A 12062-nucleotide genomic window follows, 5' to 3' on the forward strand; every position below is an offset into this window, starting at 1 on the left:
CAAAGAAGAAACTTATACATTTGCATTAAGAATTTTGAAGCTGTGACAGGTCTCACATAATATGTGACCTACAGTATACACAAAAATGTAAAAAAACATTAGAAAGTAAGCCAGCAAAGTGCTACTGAGTAAACATTTGAAAAATATCCATAATGTGAAACATTTTCAGGGACAGATCTTTGAAAATTGTGACACTCCCTGTAAATCACTTGCAGTTGTCAGCTATGCTTTACCTCTGTTCTCTTCTGTCAACTCACAGCTTTTTTCAGTAAAAAAAAAATATAATCTCTTATGGTGCCACTCCTCCTGCAGCACAATAATGTCTGGTATAAGACACAGATGCTGTCATTTCTTACTCGCGCTGCATCACGCAGACAGAATACACCAGAGAATGCTGCTGCTCCTCGGCTCTCTGGTGCTGCTAGCTGTGCTGGGGACTGCAGGTATGAAGTAATGCTAGATCTTTGGAGAAGGGACAATTCTTTGCCACTGACCTTCTTTAAATTATCCTGTATTCACTAATAATGATTAAATAGTAATATAAAAAAAATGAAGCAGTGTATATAAAAGCATTTAATTACCTATGTCATCATTTCACTATAATTAGTTGTATTATAAAATGTAATCAATATTTATTGATACACACATACATATATATTGACTGTAATTACCTCAGCTCTGACTACTGGCCAAGCAATGTCATCGCCTGAACTCATAGGTTTTCCAGTAGCCACAACTTTTGTATTTCTGTATTTCTGTGTGTTTATATTGTGACAATAGGTTTATTTATGAAGTGTAACAGATGTCTATACATAGCAGGTATATTCAGCATAAAAAATCTAATTCAGAAGGCATGTACAAAGATCAAGTCAATAAGAGCACAAAGGGGCTGGTGCAGAATTAAATATCAGCCTGCTTGTGGAGCATATCTTGCATCCTTTCACCCTCCACATGTTCCAGAACCAAGTGTATGTATGCGTGATGAAGAGCCATATGCAATTCAGTTGCATCTCTATGTGCAACCGAAGCAGCGTAACTGGGCAATAATGGAGCATTCCCACAGAGACAATGTTCAGTGAGGCTGTGTTGAGGGCCATGCAGAGCAGGCTGAAAGCATAAATATGCCTGCTGCCAGACTTATGGTGCGTACACACGGTGCAATTTTTTTAACTAATATTGCTGTTTTCAACGGATTGGAACAACAAATCTTTTAAAAATTGGCTTGTCTAGGCACGATAACGATGCTGATGTGCATTCCCGCTGGTCGTTGGTCGTGGTCTTTGATGTCTTGAACATGCAGAAAAATCACCAAAAAATTTGGCACACATCGTTTCATGTAACGCACGATGCACGATTTCATTGACGACGAACGATTTGTTGTCACTGTTCCTGGACACTCCCCTCCAGCGTTTTGCTCCAGCTGATGGAGAGTCAGAAGATGCATCGTGAGGTTGCTTGCTGCCAAACGATATATCGTTAATGATTTGCAGTCATTAACGACCCATCTATATCGTTTGATCGTTTGTACAATCACTGCATATTTCTGCACAATATTGTTTGTCCGAGAGTGTTCAGGAGTTTAAGGGAAATCGATAACAAGATCTCATCTTGGTCTAAATCGCACCGTGTGTAAGTAGCTTCACAGTATGTTTTGCACCAGTGATATGTCTGGTGCATGTTCACACTGATGATGGATATCAAACTGGGCATCCGGATAGGGACAATCTGCTTGAAAAGATGTGTACAACTCTGCGTGCAGGCGAAAATGTACATTAATTTATGTGTACGTAATGCAGGGTCATTTATGCCCAACTTGTGTGTACCTCTGCATCAGCCCTATAATGTACATCTAAGGAGAGCCTTGGTCTTAGATTTTGTGGAGTAGAAAAGAGTTGAGCCTGATCAAGGGAACCACAGTTTCCATAAATTGATAGGCAGACAATATTTAATTAATCATTGGGCCATATTTGCCTACTCTCCCAGAGGTTGTGGGAGTCTTTTTGATTTTTCGAGTAGTCTCCTGCACCCCTGGAGTAGTAGGTGGATCTCTCACTCCCACCCACTTCCTAGTGAAGTGGGCAGGATGGGGATATAATATGGGGAATCTTGAATCCGTACAGAGTGGCTGGGATAAAATGTGAAAAATAATGTTCAGAATTAATATTCTAAACAAAAATTACATTAAATATTTATTGCTTTGTTATCATTAGTGGAACACAATAAAGATGATCGTTCATTACATTAAACTGTAAGTGTAGTCTTATTATTCATTTGTCTGTCCATTTTAATGCTGTTTTCACATTGTACAGCACTATATTACTCCTATTGGTGACTTTTTGCACTAAATTGTTTCCATGGAATCCTGCTTCCCATATCCTAATTGGTCTCTCTACCAAATATGGTGGCATTGATTGTTAGAGCAAGCTACAGGCGGCTCTCTTATTGCCACACCGAATACTGCATTTATAGAATGGAGATAGGGAGAGGGGAGAGAGAGAGAGAGAGAGAGAGAGAGAGAGAGAGAGAGAGAGATGCAGGAATAGAGCAAAGCAGCAACATTTGGAGGTCTCAAGCTTGGGAAAGGGCCCTTTATGATTCGTAATGTTGCTATTTTGCATAATGCACAACTTTATCGGGCATATTCAATTACCCACGGGACTTCTCCCACGAGTAATTGAGGGGTGAAAGTCCCACGGCGCGTTGGTTAAGCTATTCAATAGAATAGCTTTTTCCCTGCGTCCAAAAAACAGGACTTCCACGCGAGAACACACTGATTCCACGAGAACTGCGGAATCAGTGTGTTATTCTTGCTCGCGCGAGGCCGAATAGGGCGGCCTCACGCTGATTTTACCTCTCACCTACATGAGGTGCGAGGTAAAATCAAACAGCGGGGACTCGCGTGCGGGGTCTCAGGGACACCCGCGCATGGAATCCCCGCTAAATGAATTCCGTCCAGTGGGCCAATTAGCCGCGGGTTAAACCCCACAGCTAATTGAACATGCCCCTATGTCTCAGTATGTCTCCTGGAGTGCATACTTTATCTTTTCCTTGACTTTATTACCATTATACCTCTGATACCATGATAGTATATACGTATCATTCATAACACATTCTATTTCTTCATTTCTTGACAGGATCTACACCATCATGTTATGGTAAGTTGTAAAAGCACAGACATATTGAACAGATACTTGTTGCAGAGGTCATTCTCAATACAACAATTCTATAATGGCATGTACTTATTCATAATTACATGATAATAGCCTTTTATACAGGTGCAGTGATGATCAAATGTGTTTTCACACAGAGTGGATAATGTATTCTGCATTGTAGTTTATAGCAGTGTTTCCCAACTCCACTCCTCATGGACCGCTAACCATGCATGTTTTACAGATCTCCTCATTGTCACAAGTGAAATAATTATTACTGCCTGTGATCTTTTAAAATGTGTCAGCCAATCATGACTGCTAACACTAGGGGGTCAATTTACTAAGATTCGAGTTTGGTTGAGTTAGCATTCTCTGGAGAGTTTGGGAATTTTTATCCACTTGCAAATTTACTAATGTCAAACTTGGGAGAGAAATCTCCTTTGCTACAGGAAAAGTGCAGAGTTAGCAAACTCTCTTCAATTCACCATCGGTCAAACTCAAATAACTTTTCACTAGTGAAGATAGGATTTACCAAGATGAGAGTTTCAAAACTCTCACGAGAACGGACAAAACTCCTGTCCAAATTTGTGAAATTAATTCATCTGCCTGTGAGCTGCAAGCTCTGCAGAAACATATACAGGTCAGTGTGATCCATGTATGTTTCTGCCCAAAAAAAGTAAAATGTTTATAAAAAATTATGTAGGGTCCCCACCCCCAAAAAAGAAAAAAGCATAACTAGCCCTGGACTGCTCAGCCAGTCCTGGTTCCTAAAAATATGGGGTAAAAAATGAGTAGGGTTACCCTGTATTTTAGTAACCAGCACTGGGCTGCTAAGCCTGTAATGGTTTTAAAAATAGGGAGGGGGAAATTGCACAGGGGTAATAGTAGTGTCAAAAATTAGAAACTGTTTTTACCATGGAACTACAGGTTACATATAGCGGCCGCTCTTTGGCTGTGACCCACATGTACCCAACACATATACCAATACTTGTCCAGCATGGATCGCGTCACTCGTGAGACCAACGCAAGGGCAAAGGTGAGTATAGAATTTTTTCAGGTACCTCCTTTGGATTCTACTTGGACAAGTGGACAGAACATCTGGCAGCAGGTATGTGTGAGTGTTGTAAGGGTATGTAATAAACTTTTACTTTTCACGGTGTGTGTGTGTACTGTGTTTTTTTGACAATTTTTTTATAGTGGGAGTATGGGTGCCAGCTGCCTGCTGGCACTTGTAGTTCCACAAGTGCCAAAGGGCAGGCATGCTGGCACCTGTAGTTCCACAGTAAAAATCAATAGTTTCTTATTTTTGACACTACTATTACCCCCGTATCCACAGCCCACGGGTGCGGGGAATAGCCCCGGACTTCAGACTAAGCCTGGGACACTCGGGATAGGGGGGACCCCTTTATTGGGGGGGGTCCCCACCTCCCCTGAGATCCCCAGCTTGAGCTGACCGGCTTGTGGTGAAAATGCTTTGTCTAGGAAGACCCAATGATAAGGTCCCCTGGCTGTGGCATTACACCCCCCGCCGGATTAAGCCCAGTGCTGGTTTTAAAAACAGGGGGTCCTATACATTCTTTCCCCCCTATTTTTACAACCAAGACTAGCTCAGCAGCCCAGCGCTGGTTCCTAAAATATTGGGGGACCCTATTCATTTTTTTCCTCATATTTTTAGGAGCCAGGACTGGCTGAGCAGCCCAAGGCTGGTTATGCTTTGGGGGGGACTCTACAGTATCTACTTCAAAACTTGCAACTCGGGGGGGAGAATCTCGATCTGCTTCACCATCGGCCAACTCGCTCTCAGCTACACTCACATCTTTGTAAATTTGCCAGTTTCAAAAGGGTAAACTCACCCAAGTTTTGGTGAGGTAAATCGAGTTGAAAACAAAAAATTTGATCAGATTCAATTCTTAGTAAATTTATCCCTAGGAGTTTTGAAAAACACGCACTGTTTAGGGTCCCTGAAGACTGGAGTTAGGAAACACTGGTTTATAATATATTATCCATTGTACCATTGTCCTGCTGAAAGGTGAACACTCTCCCAAAATTTATTTTGCACCATCCACCCTCCAGTTTTAATGTCCAGTCCTGCTGAAGAATACCATCCCACAACATAATGATTCCACCACCATACTTCACTGTTGGGGGTTGTGTTTGCTGGCAAATGCTGTAGGTAGTGTTAGGTTTGCACCACACATAGAATTTTGAAATGAGTCTAAAAAGCTAAATTTTTGTCTCATTTGACCATAAAATCTTATCCTGCTTTCTAGTTGGGTCACTCCAATGTTTTTGGCAAACTTCATGCTTTTTCTATGGTAATGTTTTAATGTTTCTTTGTGTATGTTAATATTTTTGGTTTTAATTTTCTTAGAATGCATTTCATTTTCACAGCTTTCCTTCATAGCTACAGTACGACCAATGTTATTTGATTAGGGTTGTTTTTTTTCACAAAAATTGGACCTTTATTAATGATTAACAAATAGAGACTACATGAAATCCAAATGCTAGGGCAATATATTTCATGTGTGTAAACTTGGTGCTTCCATAGCACAGAGTTACATGGTGTCCCTAAAATAGCTTTATTTATTGTGTTACTAATGGTCATCTGCATCATCACATAAGGGAGGCCATCCAAGATGTTACCACCTCCAGGGGCACCGAGAGGGGGGGGAGTGGGTAGAAATTGCCCCTCTTCCTGAGGGGCCCGACAGGCGCCCAGGTCTGACCCCGCCCCCCCCTCCCTCACAGCAGCCCAGCACACAGAGTGTGCTGAGCTGCAGTGGGAGACTGCTCGTGGCTGCTGAGCAGCAGCCACAGCAGTCTCCTATGCCTGTGGGGGGGAGCGATCACACTGATCGCATCCCCCTGGCTTTGCACCAGGCTGAGAGGGCTCAGAGCGCTGAAAATCTTCATTTTTTTTAAGGGGGCGTGGCTATGCCTCACACGATTAGGCCACGCCCCCTGTTACCTAGGCTTGCCGCAGCTCTTGGCGGGCCTGACCACCTCCACAATGATGTCTGAGCCTTTCCTTCTATCTATCCCTCCCAGTGTCTCCTACCTTTGTGACAGGGGGTTAGGACTTAAGCCTGCCTAAGTCACCAGGCACTACTTTTTTCCCTCTTAATCCAAGTACAGTATCTCCAGTATGTCAAATGTGCTCATTGAAACATACATTCACACTAATTTTCACCTGACTTGCACAGCTACATGACACAAGGGATACTGCAGAAAATATAATGACATATCACATTAAACATAGTAATTACATGACAACATGGCATGTCAATACAACACATGAAAATACACTTTACATATCCAACTCACACCTTTTGGAGTTATAGTTATGGATCCAACAGAAATTGTGGGACCTGGGACTGAAAAATAGGCAGGGCCCCTCAACTCCCTCCCCACATGTTTCTGCAACTCCAGCCCTGCAGTGTCTCTCCAGCTCCAACCATCCCCTTTCTGTCTTTATAGCCAGCACACCTTTTGTCTTCCTAGCCAGCAACCTTTCTTTCATCCCAGTCAGCACCCCTTCTGTCTCCCCAGCCTGCACCTCTTCTGTCTCCCCAACCAGCACCCCTTCTGTCTCCACACCAGCCTCTCTTCTGTCTCCCCAGTCAGCCCCTTCTTTCTCCCCAGCAAGCCCCCTCTGTCTCTCCAGCCAAATTTATGTCTCCAGCCAGCATCTCCTGTCTCCACTGCCAGCCCCTCTTCTGTTTCTCCAGCCAGCTTTGCTTCTTCTCCAGTCAGCACCCCTTCTGTCTCTAGCCAGCCCATTCTGTCTCCCCAGCCAGTCCATTTTGTCTCCCCAGCCAGCACCCTTCTGTCTCCCAAGCCAGCCCCCTCCTGTGTCTCGAGCCAGCCGAAGCCTGTGTGTCTCCAGCCAGCCCCAGCCTGTGTGTCTCCAGCCAGCCCCAGCCTGTGTGTCTCCAGCCAGCCCCAGCCTGTGTGTCTCCAGCCAGCCCCAGCCTGTGTGTCTTCAGCCAGCCCCAGCCTGTGTGTCTCCAGCCAGCCCCAGCCTGTGTGTCTCCAGCCAGCCCCAGCCTGTGTGTCTCCAGCCAACCCAGCCTGTGTGTGTCTCCAGCCAGCCCGAGCCTGTGTGTCTCCAGCCAGCCCCAGCCTGTGTGTCTCAGCCAGCCCAGCCTGTGTGTGTCTCCAGCCAGCCCCAGCCTGTGTGTCTCCAGCCAGCCCCAGCCTGTGTGTCTCCAGCCAGCCTCAACATCACTTACTTACATTTTCCTGCCTTCTGATTGGCAGCTTAATTTTTGCATCTCTCAACAGTGTGACGTTATGTTCAGTGCGCTGCATTACAAAAAAAAAACATTATTGCCCTGTACATGCCCCTTCACCAGGCCTGTAGAATCAGCCTGACATTGGGGAGTCAGGGACTTTGGGCCTGTAAATCCACTGAGAGAAGATCTGGGAACTCCTGGTGGCCCTAGGCAGTAGGGCCAGGGGTAGGCCCTCCTCTATATCCGGGCCCAGGACTTCAGTCCCAACAGTCCCCCCTAATGGTGGCCCTAGCCACAATTTATGAATGTAATGTTCCAAACAAACTCTCATGGACCCCAACAAAATATAAACAAAGGAGAACCTGCCTTGGCCTGCCCTTGATTCCACTTGCCTTATGGCCCTTGGTGTCTTGGGCATCAGGAAGGTGCTTCCAAGAGTGTTGCTCTGGCTTGGTCTCGAAGTTCCACACACTCCACAGGTTGGTGCCATATGCCCCACATGGGTTCCTAAATGTGAACCCTGCTGGTGCAATACACTTATTTGAGGAGTCAGGATTAAGTGTGGATCACCCCTCATGATAGCTCTACTTTGCTCTGGCAATAGAGTGTACATGGAATCTGCAACCAGAAGTGTCACAGAATACATGGGTGTTTATCACATAATACCTGGTGGTGAGGACACATGTGGACAACAGGTGCAGTGTATAATCAAAGAATGGTGGGTGCAACACCATCTTGTGGAGCACTTCTCAGTAAGCCATACTAGTTACATGGAGGCACTCATATCATGGGTACTTCTCCCAGGATGGTCTATCAATAGTTTCCAATAGATTTCCAAAAACTTCCAGCAATCCGCCTCTTGCTTTCTCCAAGGGTGTTGATAGTACAGGAAGTTTCTCCCTACTACCTGCATTTACATTAGTTGCAGCACATTGCCCCTGTCACAATTCTAGAGGCTTTGCCAAGCAGCACTTGCTTATAGGGATTTACCCTCCTATCTAAATCGATGAGGTGACACCAGGGGACCTCTTTCATGAGCCTTACAGAGGCTCATGGTTTATAGGGAGAGCTTGCCTTTCTCAATCAACAATATTGTCACTTGCTGCTTGTGGCCATGGGCCCTTCAGCTGTAAGGAGAGCTGAGGTATTCTTCTCTTCCACTATGTGGACCTGGCAATGCCACCTAATGTTCATGTGGGAATCTCAATCAAAAATTGTCTAGTCCTTGTACTTATCTAGAAGCAATCTGCTGAAGTTGGCAAAACTAAGGATGGTTCTAAGACTCTAAAAGCTATGCTATAAGAAAAGTGTAGAATGCTTCATATTTATAAATTGGTTTTATACAAAAACAGATTGCAATTTACCAGAAGTAGTATGTTTTACTGAACAAACTTCAGGCAGTGTGCATATGTCTGACAAGATGTAAACAAATAGAATACTTTAACCATTTACATTTACTCTAAAAAAAATTTTTTTTTTCTTTCAGTTGGAAAAACTGGGGACGCTCCTCTCTGTTCCACATGCAATGGGACCTGTACTGCAATCTCTGGGTGCAAGTGTTCAACCACCTCATCATCATGTCTACCTGATCCTCAGACTTGTCTCTTGAACTCTACAGCCTGTTGTCCCCCAGGCCTGTCCTGGTACAATCCACAGGCTTGCTGTGTAGGTCAGTATTTGTATATATACAGAGGCAGATCTACTGTGAAACTAATGAAGTTTAAGCTTCAGGGCCCCTAACCCCAGAGAGGCCCTGAAGCTATTTTTTTTAATTAGTACATTTTTTAACAAAATCAATGGAGTTTTTTGAGTATGTGTTATTAAAACAAGGTTATTTTAGTGGTAGAATCATAAGCCAATATGTTGAAGTACTTAATATTGACCTTAGAATATGCTGTACAGTAGTGCATGTAGGGGGGATTTCTGAGTACTCAGAAACCACCCTGATCAGTAATGGCTGGCAGACATTCTATCTTCAGCTCCAACCAGAGGATAACTCTTATGAGCTGGCTGGGCACAGAATAGAGAGCTACTGTCAGTGCAGAGTGCAATACTACCAGATGCCACTAGATGTTCCGATCTCCATTTGTGCTATCCATCTGCCAGAAGATGGCCCTGCAGTGCTGACCACAAACTGAAAGTTGAGCTGACTGAGGGTGGCATGCAGCTTAGAGGCAGGAGCCTGCAGCATCAGGGAGAGACCTGACTCAGGGGGATTCCAGAGATTCCACACAGGAGGATCAATAGCTGGGATCCTACAGAGGAAGTGAGTACATTTTGGTTTTGTATGTGATCTATCTGCAATCTCTCTCTGGAGGGTTCTACATCTATCTATCTATCTATCTATCTATCTATCTATCTATCTATCTACAGTGTCTCTCTCTCTCTGGGGGGTTTCTATATCCACCAGCATATGGACTAAGAAACAGGCAGCTATTGAAGCGTCTGCACCAGCACTTTATTGGACTTTTTTATTCAGCTAAGTTTTATGATTTTTTTACTTAGCTATACCTAATATATACCTCGATTTATGTAATATTGTTTTTTATCTATTGTACCTTCCCCCTCCTTTTTTATAGACCCCACGTTGTCATTACCCTTTTTGTCCCCTATATTCTATTAAAACTTTTTTATATATACATACATCAATTTTATTAAGAGTATTTTTTATTCACTCCCTAATACACTATTATTAATTTTTTCACATTTTTCACTATATATTCAAATTGCACGGGTCACTCTTTTGGAATACTGGAATATTCATAATTGGAATATATCTACTAACTCCTCCTAAAAATCTGGTACGCATATAAAACTTACTTGTCGTATGTCCAACATCTTCCTACTAAATATACTACACTATCAGGCGCCTTTTCCTCTTTCCCTCTCTATATATATATACATATATATATGTATGTATAGCTAGTGAATTCTTAGTGCGTGTAGAAGCAAAATAAGGTTATCCGTGGTTAATCCTTGTCTTTGCCAGGGAAAACAGAATACATATCAATACAGGTGTCGGGACACCCGGAAGTGTGTGTACATGTAAAAAATGGCGAGGCACCCCCGAAAAAGATGGGGTGTCAGCTCAATCCAATAATAAACAAGGGGTGGTTGGATTCTTAGAGGAACAACGTGGGAACAAAAGAATTGGACCAGAGTGCCTAAGGTGCCGTACAGTGCAACTTACCGTATACAAGTGTCAAGTGCAAGTGCTTGTAGTGCATATATAATGTATGACCTATTAAAAAGAACTGTATCGCACAGACATGTTGGTAAAAATATACTTAACATATATGGTGAATAACCTAATTACAAAACTGTCACACAGACAGGTAGGTGAAAATATAAATATTATAGCCATTATACATGAAGACCTGTGATCCAGGCAACTATCCATATCCATACGTTCTAAACAGAAGATGACATCACCAGACATCCACTAACATGTTGACTGCTACAGTTCTACACATGCGCAATGTAGAGGAACAGGATCGCGGGGAGCGGTAGGGCCACGGGACTCACATCCGGCAACACGAAGCCAGATGAACATGGATGGGAGCCGGACCGGATATGATGCAGAGCTGACACATAGGTGAATACGCCGGGTGAAAACAGAAGTTTGACCTTACCAGAAGTGATGCAAGGAAAACAGACCAGGACTTACCGGAAGTGGGGCAGCGCTAACATAAATATTTACAAGCTGATCACATTTCAATTTTATAATTTTGCAAAATTCGGGAACTTCGGGCCTGATTCAGACCCACTCGCGAGCGGCTGTCTGCTCGCAAGTGGGTCGATGTTCTGGACTGAGCATACGCACGACGGACGTCGTGCGCATGCGCCAGACGCGACGAGCAAAGGAAAGTCCTTCGCTCGTTGTGTCTGATCAAAGGGGGCGTGCTGTCGATGTTGTTTGACAGCACGCCCCCTTTGGTAGGCGTGCCACCCTGACGGGGGCGTTCCCACGGGAACGCCTCCCGTCAGAAGCCGGCCCACTGACATCACTAGTGATGCCAGTGGGAGTGATTTTGGCTCTGATAGAGCCAAAATCACTCCGGAGCTTGCGGTTGAAAACCTCAACCGCAGGCTCCGGCTCGCAGTTTCGATGGCCGCGATGGTCGTGACCATCACGGCCATCAAAATGCACGCTCGTATAGCCTGTGGGTGGTGACCCTCAGCTATACGAGCGTCCAGGAGGATGCTCCATTTTCATGGAGGCCGGCCCTCATTCAGAGCGTGCGCTCTGCTCAGAGCGTACGGCTCTGAATGAGGGCCTTCATCCCTGCAACAGGGTATAAACAGCTGACCATATCTAAGGCACACTATCCCCTTGAAGAAGTCCACTAGTAGACGAAACGCTTGGGAGCCTGCACCTCACTGATAATATCCTCCAAAAACAAGATAAGATATTTATCTATGTTCCAGCACTTTATATATATATTCATATGTTTTCATTTATGCTTTTATTATTTTCTCGTCTGATTTTGTTATTCATTTTAACATTGTATGTATGTTACACATGTCCCTATTTTATTCATTAAATTGTATAATATTTATATTTTCACCTACCTGTCTGTCTGACAGTTTTTTAATTAGGTTATTCACCATATATGTTAAGTATATTTTTACCAACATGTCTGTGCGATACAGTTCTTTTTAATAGGTCATACATTAT

General features: G+C 43.8%; 1 protein-coding gene across 1 annotated transcript in view; it reads left to right on the forward strand.

Moving 5' to 3' along the window:
- Positions 1–374: 374 nt before the first annotated feature.
- The window catches only part of LOC148511565 (uromodulin-like), a 115079-nt gene continuing 103391 nt past the window's right edge, over positions 375–12062 (forward strand). Inside the window, exons 1-3 of the mRNA XM_088442152.1 lie at positions 375–443; positions 3135–3155; positions 8871–9053. Coding sequence (XP_088298278.1) covers positions 392–443; positions 3135–3155; positions 8871–9053 — 256 coding nt within the window. The 5' untranslated portion in view covers positions 375–391. The remainder of the gene's footprint in view (positions 444–3134; positions 3156–8870; positions 9054–12062) is intronic.

This window comes from Taudactylus pleione, unplaced genomic scaffold (assembly GCF_031769625.1).
Source record: "Taudactylus pleione unplaced genomic scaffold, aTauple2 ptg000305l, whole genome shotgun sequence".
In the NCBI taxonomy this organism is placed as follows: domain Eukaryota; kingdom Metazoa; phylum Chordata; class Amphibia; order Anura; family Myobatrachidae; genus Taudactylus; species Taudactylus pleione.